General features: G+C 35.8%; 1 protein-coding gene across 4 annotated transcripts in view; it reads right to left on the bottom strand.

Annotated features, from left to right (window-relative positions):
- Positions 1–603: 603 nt before the first annotated feature.
- Positions 604–18954, bottom strand: part of SGCZ (sarcoglycan zeta) — a 1114856-nt gene continuing 1096505 nt past the window's right edge. For 3 of the 4 annotated variants that reach the window (XM_030812348.1, XM_030812347.1, XM_030812349.1), the window contains exons 6-7: positions 18065–18188; positions 604–6374 (exon numbers count right to left, since the gene is read on the bottom strand). In XM_030812348.1, the coding sequence (XP_030668208.1) occupies positions 6180–6374; positions 18065–18188 (319 nt within the window). In that variant the 3' untranslated portion in view covers positions 604–6179. The remainder of the gene's footprint in view (positions 6375–18064; positions 18189–18954) is intronic. The other variant, XM_003256695.2, reaches the window with a different exon arrangement.

The raw sequence follows: 18954 nt of genomic DNA, 5'->3' as shown, positions 1-18954 counted from the left end.
CAGTGTGGCACAATGTCACTTTCAAGTTATATACAATATTGGACTGGACATATTGCTAAAAGTTAACAAAGTCCATGCCATTGCCTCAAGTCCTCCTGGATTAAGAGATAATGTAACAAGGAAATGAAGAAATACATCAAATAAGTAATGATTAGCATGTGTTTATATTATTGTATATATATTGTATTATATTCACCATTGCATATATGTGTATTTTTCTGTGTAATATGATCATGTATATGTAGGGGTATAAGTTTGTGCACATAGTAGTTTTTTTGATCCTATCCCAGAAATCAAATCAGAGGGACTCTAGAATGAAGAAACTATTAGCTAATTCTTTGATAAACTGTGGTGATTTTATCATTAAAATTCTTCAGTTTTATTGGTCGTATATTTAAAAGGGACAGTATGTCCAGGTTTTCATAAGAGAAGTATTTTATCCAGTATAAATATATGGATTAAGCTTAATTTTTTAAAACATACATCTTAATATAATTGATTTTTAAAATACAGAATTGAAAAGGTCTCTACTCAGTAATACTCATACCCCTCTTCTTTGAACTATTTTTAAAAATTCAAGAAAATAAATGAAATGATAGCATGTAAGTTTTTATCCTGTTTTGACTATCACATTTAATCATGGTTACATAGTAGCACCAAAATTAGGACAAAGTACAAGAATCACAGGAGAGATCTTATGTTATATGAGCTCATTGCATGCTTCAAAAGGTCTCATTTCAGAGAAAAAAAGTTTTCCAACTGCCAAAACTTTGCTGCATTTTCTCTCCCCCAAAATATACCCCAATTAAGTTCCATCTAAACAAAAGATACAATAGACTGACTTTTGAATAGATATGTTATCTACAGTTTATAGGACAGACAGTCCATTTAAATAGAAAAAAGTGATTTTACATAAAGCAAGATAGAGTACAAAAGCACAGCTTTTGTAATTTTGGTAATATTGCAATTTTACAAACATGTTGCATAGTATGTGTAAGAAAATAGTTCCATTTTTCATATATCTATATATACAAGAAAACATTTACATGAAAGTACAAAACAAAATAAATGAATAGTGGACCTGATTTAAAGAATTGTATAAATAACGAGACACTCAAACTCCAAATTACATATCTCCATTGTTAATGAATGTCCTTGCCCATCTTTAACCCTGTTTGGCTTTTGTTTATAAATATGCAAACAAATGAGATATTAAGACTGAAAAATAAAACAAAAAAGAACTACAGTTCTGTATACCTCATTTCCTTTAATGGTTTTCATTGGCTTTCTCAAAATGCAGAGCCACCTCAGTTAACAATTAAAAAATAGCCCTCTGGTTCTACAAGTATTTCAAATTAATTTTATTCTCCAAATAATGTTCAGCAAGCAGTGAAAGTTGAAACTCAGCGGAGTAGATCCATCCTGGGCCCATTTTGGGATACGGTCTTTGTATGTAGGTTTTATGAATACCAAGGAGTTTGTTATGCATGTATAAAAGAAAAGTGGACCACACTAATGATGTTTCCCTTCTGAAACAAAAGCATTCCTTAATTTCGACAACTCAGAATCATCCAAGAAGGATGTTTTCTACCTCATGTTATAATTATAAGCCCCCCTATTCATTTGAATAAATTAGTAGGAGCAGCAGTGTTTTAAAGTTAAATACAATAGAAATCCCATTCTTTGGTCTTTGACATTTAAACAACTAATAAATTTCAGTATAAAACAACATGAATAACAGTGTTCAATTAAGTTATAGATTATGATTATTTAAAATGAATACAAATGCAGTTTTCCTTTGTGATAATGATACTTTGCAGTGTTCATTACTGTAATATACACCAGTACATAGAGCAAATAATTTCTCCATATGTCCTTAAATATGATCACATGAACAATCCTTATTAGACCACAGCTATTTGAAGAAATAGGTGACAAGACCTCACTCATATAAAACTCAAACATGAATTTGGCTTTGATGGTTTTATAGAAAATTTGGCCATTAAATACTTTCAATGATTTTAATAATTTAACATTATTATGTTGACATTCTCTGCTATGAAATACAACACTCATATGCATTAGACTCTCTCCAGGCTATTGCTGCTTCATACAGAGATGCCATGTTTGCAATGAAATAATTTATTAGGAGTTTTATTGTAGCAAATGCTATTTTTGTAAAACGAGGCATTCTCCGATTGAGTCATTTGATAGAATATGTAGGAATTTTGAATGGAATAAAATGTTATAAACACTTCAGCAATCAACCTCTGTGATCACATTATCACCTCTTCAAAAGATCACTGCTTTTTAGCTTTATGGAGGTAATGAATCAACAGAATGTTTACATTTGCTTAATATTTCTATTAATTTCCTAAACAGTCATTTTGAATAAGATCCAAATGCATTATTTTCCTTTTTAACGTCAACCATATTACTGAATCCTGTTAACCATGCATGAGTTTTCCAAAGGAACCTTAATGTTCAAATGGGAAGAGTATAAAAGGGAGTATAAAAAAGAGCATAGGAAGTAGCGCGCCAAAAAGGTTTGCATTTCAACATTTATAAGCGGCTTTTTAAGGTGCAGAAGGAGATCACAAATGCTAGTTCAGATATGGCTACTTAACCTAAGATTTATGAGTACTTCCTTAAATGAATCAGAAAAATTTCAAAATGTGACTAAAGGAAATGTCTAGTTTGATATAACCCCTCTCACAGATTAAGTGAGCTCTGACCAGCGTAATTAAATATATGTCTTAAGTAGGTAAGTTCACATGACTAGCCAGGGGCAGAACTAGAACTGGAATTGCTGGCTCCATTTTCTGAGATTTGAAGTACTGTAATCTAAGATTCCCAAGTTACAGTAAAATTTGAAGTGTGTAATTGTCTTAAACTCTTAAATAATTATGCGCCAAATTATAAAGTATATCATTCACCATAAAATATATATATTTTAGACATATATGTGTGTGTATGTGTGTGTATGACTAATAAGTACCGGATAGAAATTTTGGAAATGTTGAACAAGAGACGCAGGAAATTTGGAAGTTTTTGTTGTTCTTGCTGTTTTTTTTGAAGTTTTTAATTGAAATCTTCTGAAAAAGAAAAGAATAACGTGTCCTCTTTGCATCTTTCCTTTTGATCCCCCAAACCTGAATTCAAATACATCTCAGTTTATCAATTCCTGGCAAATAACTTAAATGCTAGCAATACTACCAACCTGTTTTTCTTCTTCCCTTTGTTCCTTCCTGGAGTACACTGACTATGAAGTTATTAAGATACGGGTAAGAAGATAGCTTAGTCGTATCCATGCAGTACACTATAAGGGACTCAATTTTCTCAGTGTTATTTGGGGAAGATGAAATTTATATCATATAAGTAAACTGCATTATATTTATACATACTGTAACATAAAGATGGTACGGGGAAAACATAATCTGTTAGGGTAGTGTGCAAGCAAGGGACCACTGTATTTAAAAAAACAGGCTTTTTTTGTGTCTGAATGTGGAAAACGACACTTGGGGCCATTCTTCTAAGCCTTCACCATAGGCTTGATCTCTCTGAGGCAGGGATCTTCTCTTAGATTCAGAAATCTGAAACAGCTAGTCAAATGACTTAAAGCAATTATTTGCTGTTGAATAGGAAAGCCATCGCTATCACCATATTTTCTACTGTACTGAACAGATAGATTTGCTATATCATCTGGATACGGTCTAAAGCTCTCAGGCTTGTACGTTACTTTTGAATTGTGTCTACACTTCTCAGAATACATTTGAATTAAAAATGTGACCGTCCCTCACTGGAATTGGTTTTTACATATTTTTTTCTGACTATTTTTTTTTCATCTTTTCTCCTCTTATGACATATAAATTTTCAGTTTTCTTTTTTGCCTTCTGTAATATTTGTACTTGAAATTAGAACAGGTTGGAATAGAAAGAAACCCCAAGAGACTATTTCATGCAATACTTTACTTTTGCTGTGAAGCTGAGTAAACTGAAGCCTGGAGAGATTCTTAAACTGCCTAAAACAGCTCAATTGATTAGTAGAAGACAGCTGAGATTTAGAAACAGGGCCAGTTCCTAATCAAAAGAATTATTCCCATTTGACTTAGAAAGTTTCTAATTGTTCTAATGAAAGGATGATTAGAACTTGAATATGTCTTAAATTACTATATAATGTTTTCCTTAAAAGTCCCTAATATAGTGATTAGCACACATAATTTCTCAACATTTCCTGTATTACAGTTTATTTTGCAAGGACCAATGTGAGATTTCTTACATTAAATTCTTATTTTAATATAAATTAAACTCTTGTATTATGAGATAACTTTGTAAGCAATTGTATATCATAATTCTTATTTCAATATTGATTTAATTATATAATAACACCCAAATATAAGTCACATTTTATTTTAAAAATAATAAAAGTAAATTAGCCTTTGTACCCTTCTGCTGAGTACAGTGGAAATGAGCTTTTTCAGTTATTTCATATGCTAGGTTATGCAAACAAGATAATTCTGGTCAAATGTTTCACTTTTCTTCTTGCATCGCCAATATTTCTACTTTCATTAACCACATCTTTTGCAACAAGTTCTAATCTCCCAGTTCACTCTGAGCTGTAGACACCTGAACTCCAAAGATTCTACAGCCGTTAATCCCCAAAAAGAAGTTTCAACACAACTGTTGATAGTGTGCATGCGGGAGAAAAAAGTTGATTGACATGTGAAAATTCAGGACTTACCTTATAGTAATTAAGTCATCTTCCCATAATAGGAAATTCTTAATACAGTTTTACATTCTTTGACTCTGTAAGTTTCAAGAATTTGAGTTAAGGGGTGTTGTGATAAATGAATATTCAATATTCTGGAGTTGTTTACCAAGAGATCATATATAAAAAGCATTGGAAAATGAAAAGAACTATAATTTTTGATGTCAGGGTAGCCTAACAATCTAATAAAAGTAAATATATGTTAGCAGCTGAATAGAAATGGGACTAAATTCCCTAAAATACGAATCTAGTGAAGTAAACACATTTTCAATATTTATTAGCATTTGCCATTTTTACTGTTTAGTCAAGAAATTTTAAGTTGACTTCTAACTTCTTTAAATCTTAACCTCCAATAAAAAATAAATGGAGAATAATTCTGAAGATGATACCCCAATGGAAAGTGAATTTATTCTTAGTATTATGCATCACATTAGTATTGTTTATTTAGAGGATGTTTGAATTTTAGCAGTTAGAATCAAATGTAGAGTGAGTGGAGCAAACAAAAATTATAATGTTAAAACCTAGGTGTAAAGGATAGCATGTGAATTTTTAAAAAATGATCTATGGATTTAATACCATCAACTTGTCCTTCTTCATCCTATCTTATATTGCAATAAATTAGATGTTTTGTTAAAAGCAAATACGTCACATGCAGTAGCCATGTAAATACTATATAAGGCCATCCAGATCTGACGAATGACATTATAATGGCATTTTGTTAATTCTGTAAAGGATATATTGCTGAGTGCTTTCAAAATTACCTAATGTACAAAATTCTAGACTGAGTAGACAAAGAGTAACAACACATTGAAATTAAAGAAACAGAAAGAAAACTCAGGGAGAGATTCTGTATTGTTTTGTTTTGTTCTGTTAAAAACCATGTATTGAATTTAAATTTTAGTAAAGCAAGCATTACATAATGCTTTAAAATTTTAAAAGTCGGGGATAAAAGTTTACATCCAAAAAGATGAATGGAAAATTGTGCTTTCAGAATGTAGAATAAGTTTTCTTACAGGGTTAACCATTTCATCTTGCCATTGGATACTGGGAATTTCATTTATGCAATGTATATATGTGCAGTTCATATCCAGGTCCTGCAAAAATCTAAAACTGTGTGCTTCACTTCGCGTAGCAAAGGCACCTGTGTTATTCTCCCTTTTGAGCAAAAGTCATGATGCAGTTTTCCTGCTGACGACGCTTTTTCCACTGCTGTGTCAATCACACCCTCCGTGTTGAGCAGTACAGTACATCAATCACAAGAGAAGGTGGTGGCGAATCCCTGCTCGCACTGGAAGTTGCTCTGTGGACCATTCGAAGAAGCTCTGGACTGATCACAAGGGAAACCGAGCAGAACTGTGAAGCAGACGGACAGGAACAAAAGGCTATTCTGGTGTGAGGAGAAATCAGTCACTTCAGCTCCACAAGCAGATGTTGCTACTGGACTGACAGGTGGAACCTACTCCTGCTGGAGAAAGGTAAAGTTTGCCATTGGGGCAGACGCAGAGTTCATACACTGTCTGTCGAGAACTTGAGGAGCTGGGTGAAGAAGATGAGAAGGAGCCAGTTGGTAGATTTCCCAGCTTGATTGTCTCTGCATTTAAAAATATCTATGGGAAAAAAGAAATTGCATTATAATTCATTTTAGAAATCCAAATTCCTCAGAGCATTGAGTAATCTACGTCCGTCCTCAACACGGTCTAATAAGGAAGTCGGCACAACAAACAATTCTGTGGTTTAGCTGCCATGCTTTGTTGAACAAACAAATTACATTCCTACAGTAGAGTCCGAAATATCTGCAACTTTCTTCCCCTTTGGGAGATGGTGCATTCTGACAGAAAGCCCTCCTCAATCTGAAAAGCAACATCATACAATGCGCTTAAGGGGCCAACCCAGTTACTTAAACACCACAGAAAATTAATGATTTTGACAGAGTCTCTCAATTTAATTTCTTAACCATGCCTGGTATACAGAATATGCAAAGAAATAAGGATATCAATAGAGATCACAATACTGAACAGGGGGCATTTAATTTTAAAAAATCTCGGTCTATTTTTTTTGGAATATATTCCCAATTACATCATGTTCTATGTCTTTTTTTTTTATACCTTAAGTTCTGGGGTACATGTGCAGAATGTGCAGGTTTGTTACATAGGTATACACGTGCCACGGTGGTTTGCTGCACCCATCAAACTGTCATCTACATTAGGTATTTCTCCTAATGCTATCCCTCCCCTAGCCCCTCACCCCCTGACAGGCCCCAGTGTGTGATGTTCCCTGCCCTGTGTCCATGTGTTCTCGTTGTTCACCTCCCACTTATGAGTGAGAACATGCAGTGTTTAGTTTTCTGTTCTTGTGTTAGTTTGCTGAGAATGATGGTTTCCAGCTTCATCCATGTCCCTGCAAAGGACATGAACTCATCCTTTTTTATGGCTGCATAGTATTCCATATGTATATGTGTTACATTTTCTTTATCTAGTCTATCGTTGATGGACATTTGGGTTGGTTCCAAGTCCCTCCTATTGTGAAGAGTGCCACAATAAACTTAAGTGTACATGTGTCTTTATAGTAGAATGATTTATAATCCTTTGGATATATACCCACTAATGGGATGGCTGGGTGAAATGGTATTTCTAGTTCTGGATCCTTGAGAAATCCCCTCACTGTCTTCCACAATGGTTTAACCAATTTTACACTCCCACCAACAGTGTATTTCTCCACATCCTCCCCAGCATCTGTTGTTTCCTGACTTCTGAATGATTGCATTCTAACTGGCCTGAAATGGTATCCCATTGTGGTTTTGATTTGCATTTCTCTAATGACAGTGATGATAAGCATTTTTTCATGTGTCTGTTGGCTGCATAAATATCTTCTTTTGAGAAGTGTCTGTTCATATTCTTCGCCCACTTTTTGATGGAGTTGTTTGCTTTTTTTCTGTAAATGTGTTTAACTTCTTTGTAGGTTCTGGATATTAGCCCTTTGTCAGATGGATAGATTGCAAAAATCTTCTCCCATTCTGTAGGTTGCACATTCACTCTGATGATAGTTTCTTTTGCTGGGCAGAAGCAGTTTAGTTTAATTAGATCCCATTTGTCACCATTGCTTTTGGTGTGTTAGTCATGAAGTCTTTGCCCATGCCTATGTCCTGAATGGTATTGCCTAAGTTTTCTTCTAGGGTTTTTATGGTTTTAGGTATTATGTTTAAGTCTTTAATCCATCTTGAGTTAGTTTTTGTATAAGGTGTAAGGAAGGGATCCAGGTTCAGCTATCTGCATATGGCTAGCCAGTTTTCCCAACACCATTTATTAAATAGGGAATCCTTTCCCCATTGCTTGTTTTTGTCAGGTTTGTGAAAGTTCAGATGGTTGTTGATACCTAGTGTTATTGCTGAGGCCTCTGTTCTGTTCCATTGGTCTATAGATCAGTTTTGGTACCAGTACCATGCTGTTTTGGTTACTGTAGCCTTGTATTATAGTTTGAAATCAGGTAGCATGATGCCTCCAGCTTTCTTCTTTTTGCTTAGGATTGTCTTGGTTATGTGGGCTCTTTTTTGGTTCCATATGAAATTTAAAGTAGTTTTTTCCCATTGTGTGAAAAATGTCAACGGTAGCTCGATGGCGATATCATTGAATCTATAAATTGCTTTGGGCAGTATGGCCATTTTGACGATATTTTTTAATACTCATTAAAGTGTGTGGATTCTTAATCCAAAGGATATACTAAGTAGCTGACATGGTTTGGCTCTGTCCCCACCCAAACCTCATCTTGAATTGTAACTCCCATAATTCCCATGTATTGTGGGAGGGACCCAGTGGGAGATAATTAAATCATGGGGGCAGTTTCCCCCACAGTGTTCTTAGGGTAGTGAATAAGTCTGAAAAGATCTGATGTTTTTATAAGGGGAAACCCCTTTCACTTGGTTCTCTGAAAAGATCTGATGTTTTTATAAGGGGAAACCCCTTTCTTTCACTTGGTTCTCTCATTCTCTGTTGCCTGCCACCATGTAAGATGTGCCTTTTGCCTTCTGCCATGATTGTGAGGCCTCCCCAGCCTCGTGGAAGTGTGAATACATTAAATATCTTTTTCTTTATAAATTACCCAGTCTTGGGAATGTCTTTGTCAGCAATGTAAAAACCAATACAGTAGCTAATCGGCACAGTGAACAATATATTATTATTGTCTATAATTAGATTTGAAGTCTCCATCTATTACCTATGTTCAGTACCTACTTCGCTAAATCTTCTAATTTGGAAAATGCTGTATTCTAAATCACAGACTCACCACTTTGAGGGACAGTGATCGTATGGCTCTGTCATGCATGGAGAAAGTTTCAGAAAAAGAAAAAAACACATCTTGAATTTGAGCAAAGAAACAGCTCTCTCCAGCTGTTTCTTGTTTCTACTGATATATAGCTTATGATTGTCTGAAGGATATCCCTAAATTGACAGGAGTAGGAGAGAATATTCTGCTTTCTGTATCTTTGCCCTCCCTCATCTAAGTTCCATTTGTTTTGTACTAGGACTCCTGTAATAGTCCCCTACCTGGCCTCCTGGTGGCCCATTTTTGTCCTCCTATCATTGACTTTACATATGGCTAGAGTGAACTTTTAAGAAATGCAAATCAAATAATCTTGCTACACTGCTCAAAACACTTTGATGTCATCCCCCACACTTCAATTGGATCCTAATGTCTTTCCATGGCCCAAAGGCCCTACCTACAAGATCTGGCCTATCTCCCTAACATCATTTCCTGTAATTCTTCCTCTTGCTCCAGTTCTTGCATTTTCTCAAAAATAGCAAAAGCACTATGGGCTCACGGCATTTTTACTGTTTCCTCAAACGGAAATACTTTTCTCCAGAGATTTAATGAGTGGGGGGAGATATTAACTGGGTGGGTGTAAAACATGGATGGGAGAGAGATTTCCACTCTTTTGATGCTTTTTAAATTTCTGAACTATAAGACTGTATTGCAAACTAAAGTTAAGCCAGAAAAAGAATTCACACATCACAAGTATATATATTGTAGGTTAATTTGGATGCAAACAGATTTGCTCCAATTCTCCCAAAGTTCACCTCCTTGGAAATAACTTTTCTAAATAAACACTCTACTAAAATAATGCTAATCCTTCTTCTCTCATTAACAGGTATACTGTTCTCTATAGTAAAAGTTCATTTGTAATGTTACATTTGTATTCATTCATTGTTTGTTTCTTCTACTTACATTAAGATCCATGAGGATAGGGCCTGTCTTTGGTTCATCCATATAGAATAGGGAATGGAATTGTAAAGTCCATAAATTACATGATGCTTTTTCTTCACCGTGAACACATCTCTCCCCTCTAAGTTACAAACACACCCTCCAGCCAAGCCTAGTTCATCTGTTTTCTCCTGCATATACCTTTCCCTGATGGCCCAAGATAGAAAAACCCTTTTTTTAACTATAAGTTCTATTTAAAAAACCCTTTTTTAACATCTGCAGAATATGCAGGTTTGTTACATACGTATTCATGTGCCATGGTGGTTTGCTGCACCCATCAACCCATCATCTACTTAGGTATTTGTCCTAATGCTATCCCTCCCCTAGCCCCCCATGCCAGAGAGGACCCAGATGGGATGTTCCCCTCCCTGTGTCCATGTATTCTCATTGTTCAACTCCCAATTATGAGTGAGAACATGCAGTGTTTGGTTTTCTGTTCTTGTGTTAGTTTGCTGAGAATGATGGTTTCCAGCTTCATCCATGTCCTTGTGAAGGACATGAACTCATCATTTTTTACGGGTGCGTAATATTCCATGGTGTATATGTGCCACATTTCCTTTATGGAGTCATTCATTGACAGGCATTTGGGTTGGTTCCAAGTCCCTGCTATTGTGAACAGTGCAGCAATAAACATACTTGTGTCTGTGTCTTTATAGTAGAATGATTTATAATCCTTTGGGTATAATCTCAATAACGGGATTGCTGGGTCAAATGGTATTTCTGGTTCTAGATCCTTGAGGAATCGCCACACTGTCTTCCATAATGGTTGAACTAATTTACACTCCAACAGTGTAAAAGCATTCCTATTTCTCCACATCCTCACCAGTATCTGTTGTTTCCTGACTTTTTAATGATCACCATTCTAACTGGCGTGACATGGTATCTCATTGTGGTTTTGATTTGCATTTCTCTAATGACCAGTGACGAAGAGCTTTTTTCATGTGTTTCTTGGCTGCATAAATATCTTCTTTTGAGAAGTGTCTGTTCATATCCTTTGCCCACTTTTTAATGGGTTTTCTCTTGTAAATTTAAGTTCTTTTTAGATTCTGGATATTAGCCCTTTGTCAGATGGATACATTGCACAAATTTTCTCTCATTCTGCAGGTTGCCTGTTCACTCTGATGATAGTTTCTTTTGCTCTGCAGAAGCTCTTTAGTTTAATTCGATCCCATTTGTCAATATTGGCTTCTGTTGCCATTGCTTTTGGTGTTTTAGTAATGAAGTCTTTGCCCATGCCTATGTCCTGAATGGCATTGCCTAAGTTTTCTTCTAGGGTTTTTTGGTTTAGGTCTTATGTTTAAGTCTTTAATCCATCTTGAATTAATTTTTGTATAAGGTGTAAGGAAGGGATCCAGGTTCAGCTTTCTGCATATGGCTAGCCAGTTTTCCCAACTCCATTTATTAAATAGGGAATCCTTTTCCCATTGCTTGTTTTTGTCAGGTTTGTCAAAGTTCAGATGGTTGCAGATGTGCGGTGTTATTTCTGAGGCCTCTGTTCTGTTCCATTGGTCTGTATGTCTGTTTTGGTACCAGTACCATGCTCTTTTGATTACTGTAGGCTTGTAGTAAAGTTTGAAAACAGGTAGCATGATATGATGCCTCCAGCTTTGTTCTTTTTACTTAGGATTGTCTTGGCTATGTGGGCTCTTTTTTGGTTCCATATGAAGTTTAAAGTAGTTTTTTTCCAATTCTGTGAAGAATGTCAATGGTAGCTTGATGGGGATACCATTGAATCTATAAATTACTTTGGGCACTATGGCCGTTTTCATGATAATGAGTCTTCTTATCCATGAGCATGGGATGTTTTTGCATTTGTTTGTGTCCCCTCTGATTTCCTTGAGCAGTGGCTTGTAGCTCTTGAAGAGGTGCTTCACATCCCTTTTAAGTTTTATCCCTACGTATTTCATTCTCTTTGTAGCACTTGTGAATGGGAGTTGACTCATGATTTGAGTCTGTTTGTCTGTTATTGGTGTATAAGAATGCTTGTGATTTTTGCACATTGATTTTGTATCCTGAGACTTTGCTGAAGTTGCTTATCAGCTTTTCTAATCATGTCATCTGCAAACAGAGACAATTCACTTTCCTGTATTCTTAATTGAATACCCTTTATTTCTTTCTTTTGCCTGATTGCCCTAGCCAGATCTTCCAATACTCTGTTGAATAGTGGTGGTGAGAGAGGGCATCCTTGTCTTGTGCCAGTTTTCAAAGGGAATGCTTCCCATTTTTGCCCATTCCTTACGACAAATGGCTGTGGGTTTACCATAAATAGCTCATATTATTTTGAGATACATCCCATCAATATGTAGTTTGTTGAGAGTTTTTAGCATGAAGGTTGTGAATTTTGTTGAAGGCCTTTTCTGCATCTATTGAGATAATTGTGGTTTTTGTCATTGGTTCTGTTTATGTGATTGATTGTATTTACTGATTTGTGTATGTTGAACCAGCCTTGCATCCCAGGGATGAAGCCGATTTGATCGTCGTGGATAAGCTTTTTGTTGTGCTGCTAGATTCGGTTTGCCAGTATTTTATGAGGATTTTCGAATCAATGTTCATCAGAGATGTTGGCCTAAAATTCATTTTTTTTTGTTGTGTCTCTGCCAGGTTTTGGTATCAAGATGATGCTGGCCTCATAAAATGAGTTAGGGAGGATTCCCTCTTTTTCTATTGTTTGGAATAGTTTCAAGAGGGATTGTACCAGCTCCTCTTTTTACCTCTGGTAGAATTCGGCTGTATATCTCTGGTCCAGGACTTTTTTGGTTGGTAGGCTATTATTGCCTCAATTTCAGAACTTGTTATTGGTCTATTTAGGTATTCGACTTCTTCCTGGTTTAGTCTTGGGAAGGTGTATGTGTCCAGGAATTTATCCATTTCTTCTAGATTTTCTAATTTATTTGTTTAGAGGTGCTTATAGTATTCTCTGATAGTAGTTTGTATTACTGTGGGATCAGTGGTGAGATCCTCTACATCATTTTTTATTGCATCTATTTGATTCTTCTTTCTTTTCTTCTTTATTAGTCTGGCTAGTGCTCTATTTTGTTGATCTTTTCAAAAAACCACCTTCCGGGTTCATTGATTTTTTGAAGGGTTTTTTTTGTGTGTCTGTCTCCTTCAGTTCTGCTCTGATCTTAGTTATTTCTTGCCTTCTGCTAGCTTTTAAATGTGTTTGTTTGCTCTTGCTTCTCTAGTTCTTTTAATTATGATGTTAGGGTGTCGATTTTAGATCTTTCCTGCTTTCTTTTGTGGGCATTTAGTGCTATAAATTTCCCTCTACACACTGCTTTGTGTCCCAGAGATTCTGGTATGTTGTGTCTTTGTTCTCATTGGTTTCAAAGAACATCTTTATTTCTGCCTCCATTTCATGATTTACCCAGTAGTCATTTAGGAGCAGGTTGTTCAGTTTCCATGTAGTTGTGCAGTTTTGAGTGAGTTTCCTAATCCTGAGTTCTAATTTGATTGCACTGTGGTCTGAGAGACTGTTATGATTTCCGTTCTTTTGCATTTGCTGAGGAATGTTTTACTTCCAATCATGTGGTCAATTTTAGAATAAGTGAAATGCCATGCTAAGAAGAATGTATAATCTGTTGATTTGGGGTGGAGAGTTCTGTAGATGTTTCTTAGGTCTCCTTGGTCCAGAGCTGAGTTCATGTCCTAGATGGCCTTGTTAACTTTGTTTCTTGTTGATCTGTCTGTCTAATATTGACAGTGGGGTGTTAAAGTCTCTCACTATTATTGTGTGGGAGTCTAGGTCTCTTTGTAGGTCTCTAAGGACTTGCTTTATGAATCTGGGTGCTCCTGTTTTGGGTGCATATATATTTAGGATACTTAGATCTTCTTGTTTCATTGATCTCTTTACCATTATGTAATGCCCTTCTTTGTCTGTTTTGATCTTTGTTGGTTTAAAGTCTGTTTTATCAGAGACTAGGATTGCAATGCCTGCTTTTTTATTTGACTCTCCCATTGCAGTTTATTATTTTAAATATCTTATTCTGCTGATCACTTACTGGGTATTTTATAGCCATCTTCACATCTTACTTTCCCTGCTAAATACATCCTCCTCAAAGATAGAATCATATTGAATTTTTAGTAATTCCTACCATATTGAACCCTGCACATACACCTTCTACATAACACAAATAGTTATTCAATAAATGAATACATTATTAAAACAAACGAATGGCTGCATTTATCAACAGTATTCAAAGTTAAAAAGCATGATTACAGCTTGTGTTTATTGATGTCAAATGTTGAAATATATTACCTCATAGTTACCTTCTGTGTTAAGTGACAGGAAAGCAAAGAGAAAGAAATGAATTTGTTCTATTTTTTTAAGATTTGTTTTTCTGATGTGGAAGCAAGAAGCGCACAAAACTAAGCACAAACAACAACAACAAAAACCCAAGGCAATACATTTTGGGGGTATGGATGTTGGGTCTCATTTCTTCTTGGTTGTGATACATGTGGGGCTCTCTTCTCCCCAGGGAATGAGAGATGATTCCTTTTGTTGATGGAGTGGAAGAGGAAGTGGGGAAGTGGGCTTGTGTAGTTCAGTCCCTTTTCAGGAGCTAGCATGTGTGCAGAGGAAAGGCATCCTTAAGCTCTGAAAATGCCAAAAGTATTCTAGGGGCAAACTCTGAGACTGTGGGGTTTAAGTCTACAGGTTTGGAGTTGAGTTTACCTTGAAGAAATATTAAAAGCTGGTGTTTTGGATAAGAAACCTTGAGACATACACAGTTAAGGAGGGGGATATGAAAATCTAATGGAGATGTGGAGAAGAGAGCTCATGTGGGATTGATCAGATGACTGCAAGAGTAAGTAAGGATTGCAGGTGACAGCCTTAGAATCAAGCATGAGCTATGGAGGCTTCATCAATGGAGTAAACCTTGACGTACTCAAGCCTTATAATGAGTAGCTTGCTTCAGCATAGCCATAACGGTGTTCTCTGGTTCTGCCATCCATTTAGGGGCTGCTTTAGATTGTATCTGGCTATATGACAATGCTTAAAATTCCATAAGTTTCTGAGATCCAAACCATAGCTCCACCGATATATAAAGTCATTTTTTATAATAGATAAATTGATTCATATGGAGTCCTTAGAAAGAGAAAGTGATATTGTCTTGGCTTGAGATAGAGGTGTAAGTCATAAGATTAAAGGGGCTGTTACATATTGATTCTTTCCAACATAGCATTCCTGCACCTACCTAGATTTGTACAGCATGGATGAACTTTATCATATCTTTTTCTGTTCTGCCAAGGCAGTGATGCTGTTCACTTTCCAACTTCTAAAATTGATATGGCTCTTCAACATTGTTTTATACACCCCATAGAATCCATTGGTTCTGGAACTCTTCCCTGCCCTGGGCCCTTAAGTCACAGTTCAGTGTCTTTCCTCTACCAAGAATTCATTTATCCTTCGGTGACCTGTTGAAATCTGGCCCAGGACTCACAAAGGAAATCTTAATTTTCAAAACAAAAAATTGTTTTGTTTTCGGCCAGGTACAGTGGCTCATGCCTGTAATCCTAGCACTTTGGAAGGCTGAAGTGGGAGGATCACGAGGTGAGGAGTTCGAGAGCAGCCTGACCAACATGGCAACACCCCATCTCTACTAAAAGTACAAAAATTAGCCAGGCATGGTGGCAGGTGCCTGTAATCCCAGCTACGCAGGAGGCTGAGGCAAGAGAATCGCTTGAACCCAGGAGGTGGAGGTTGCAGTGACCCAAGATCATGCCACTGCACTCCATCCTGGGCAACAAGAGTGAGACTCTGTCTCAAAAAAAAATGCTTTATTATTTTTCTGTGATCTTGTGGCATATATGCTGTTATTGTATTACATATGCCATTATACCACTTACAGTATTCTCCACACAGTTGCAATTCATGTTGGTTTCCAGACTGAGTCTGAAATACTTTACAATACTATGTCTGAAATGACTATGAATTTTCAACAGTGCAGAATTTTACATACAATTTCATTCTTCTACATTTCATCCATCATTTTAGATACCTCACTACCATGACTGATATTAAGTAGTTTAAAAACTATCAAAGGATAAGGACTTTATATCCCACTGTATTGTTTAGTAAATGATAAATCTGTCTGTGGTACAGTCAGTGTAGCAAAATTATGATTTTCTGTTTCTTCATAGGAAAAAGACATGCTACTTTAAGTGTTGTGCCTTTCTGTACTTTTATTTTGTTACTATAAAAAAAAACCGCAGATGAAAACCTGTGGCTATGATTTGCATAATATTCATTTGACAATGAAGTTATGATAGGTAATTGAATCAAAGGACTCTGCTGATACAATGAATAAAACAACATATGTAAATGATTCTTGTATGGGGCAAAATAGATATTAATAATAATATTTATTATCAGCAATTTGAATGAAACAGTTACCATTATCAAAGCAACTCTTTAAAAATAATGCAAGATGTTTAAGAAAAGAAAGACTTCCGTCCTACTGTGTTAGACACAGTATTGTAGTCTACAATTGTAGTGGAAAGAAATCCTGGTAGAATATATTAATATATTTTCAAAATATTATACATTAGATTGCTAGATCATTTGTGGTGTAATATCTGCTAAGACTCTTATATGGTCTTACCAGTAAATCTGTTTTTAAAAAGGCAGCAAATGTATAGTTACAATTCATCTTGAATTAATAACTGAGGTAATGGCATAAAGATAAAAAAGGAATATTCCCCTTTTGCCTGTATTAAATTATGACCTCATCATTATATCTGAAGAGGACTGAGATACTCCAGAACATGTCTCTCAACTTATCCTTTCATTGTTTTTCTTCTCAGTTTGACCTTTGGGGGGGTCATAATTAAAAACAATAAATAACACAAGAAGAAAATAAAACACCAAGGGAATGTATTGGTAGGAAAAGCAACGCAACAGATTTAGACTGTCAAGAACTTTCCAAATTATAGTAAAAATATATAGACTAGCATATGCATCATGTATGAGCATTTAAAATAAGGTAGAATTAAAAATGAACAGGCATGAAAGCATCTGCCAAGATGTCCAGATTTGAAAAAAGAAAAAAAGATGAGACTGCTAGACATTAAAAACATAATCACTAAAATTAAAAGCTCAATATGTGGATAAAATATGAGATTAGATACTGGGGAGAACCCTGAAAATATAGACCTGAATAAGTCAGTGGCATGAGGCACAGTAAGATAAAGAAACTGTGAAGGAGAGGGTAAGAGATGTGGAAGGTGTGAAAATGCAAAGTTATGTCTTCAGAGTTTCAGAAAAAGAAAAAGACCACAGAAAATTGGGGAGAGGTTATCTGAAGAAATAATGGTAATTTCCAGAATGAATAAAAATGTGATTCTGCAGATACAACAATCGTGTATACTTATCACTTTATAGTGGAAGAGTAGAACACAAATACAATCTTTCTATGGAAACAAACAACCAAAGTGCTTTCTGGAAGAACTTTCTGAATATCAAGATATAACAAGAATTAAAAAAAAAAAAAGGACTGTGGTTATTCTTCTCCAATTATATGCATATGGTTCCAGGGGAAGCATGATGAAGTGCTTTGTGGAAAAGTTTAAATTACACAAATATATACTTCTTTTTTTTGTTTCTTTTGAGACAGAGTCTCGCTCTGTCACCCCAGGCTGGAGTGCAGTGGTACGAACTTGGCTCACTGCAAGCTCCACCTCCTGGGTTCACGCCATTCTCCTGCCTCAGCCTCCGGAGTAGCTGGGACTACAGGTGCCCGCCACCACACTTGGCTAACTTTTTCTATTATTTTTTTTTTTTTAGTAGAGATGGGGTTTCGCCATGTTAAGCCAGGATGTTCTCGATCTCCTGACCTTGTGATCTGCCCACCTTGGCCTCCCAGACAAATACATACTTCTTGAATATGAAATTTGGTAACCTAATATTATTTCCTAAGTTACAACTCCATTTATTTTCTACTGAAAGATATTCCTTCACGAGTCAATTATAAATGGGACATCTAAATACTTGTATTTTCAAAATGGGCAGCATAGGGCCAGGGTCCAACTTTCTGGGACTCACCTCCCCTTCTGTAGATTGCAGATGGAGCTCCTTCCTGCAGGTGGCCTTGAAGTCTCCTGCAGCAGCACTCACCTGGACCCCACGGGGAGCTTCCATGATCAAGGATCTGGTGGGTGATTCAAGCCTAAGGGAAAAACAAAAAATCATTAATAGAAAAAAGAAAATTTTTGATAAACTGGAAGACAACGTTGGTCAAAACAACAACCAGACAGACAGGCATAAAGGAAAAGTCCTACCATTTTAGGACAGCCAAAATGAGTTTCAGAACAACTTTTGATTGACTTACCTATTTTTGGCTCTTCATAAAAATCTACGTTTATTCACATCAAGTATTTACTCTCACTGTCATGACAATTTGCTTATGGTTTCTTTTGTTTCCCCTGAGAATGCTCATGAAAAGTAGGGTGTGATAAGTATACTTGCTAAAATTTTTAATAACTTACTAGTATTAATGATGGAGGTTTAATAAAAAATTTACTACAATTTAGGATGTAGATATATGTATTCCTCAATAAAGAGTCCCTGTCTTGTAAACATGAATGCTTTAATGAAAATCGTTAATATTGCACACTTTCAGGCATGCACAAAATATTATGAACTTGACACCTCTAGAAACTGATTAAAATAATGAAATAAGACATTTTCTACATCAACTAACTCTGTTGGCCCTGTGAAATGTCCACAGAATGAGTGACATTACTCTGTGAAAGAAAAATCAATAGGAGGGTAATATACAAGTACAAATATGATTGAAGGTTGGCTACATAAATTATGAGGGCAAGAAACGAGTGTTTTAGACAGTCATGCCTACAGAAAAAGAGTTGGGAGGCAGTTTTCAAATTATCTTCAAATATAACAAACACTAGAGAAAAAGCAAAAATGACACAACA

This window comes from Nomascus leucogenys, chromosome 4, assembly GCF_006542625.1.
Source record: "Nomascus leucogenys isolate Asia chromosome 4, Asia_NLE_v1, whole genome shotgun sequence".
NCBI classification, from domain to species: domain Eukaryota; kingdom Metazoa; phylum Chordata; class Mammalia; order Primates; family Hylobatidae; genus Nomascus; species Nomascus leucogenys.
This window is presented reverse-complemented; position numbering and strand designations above follow the sequence as displayed.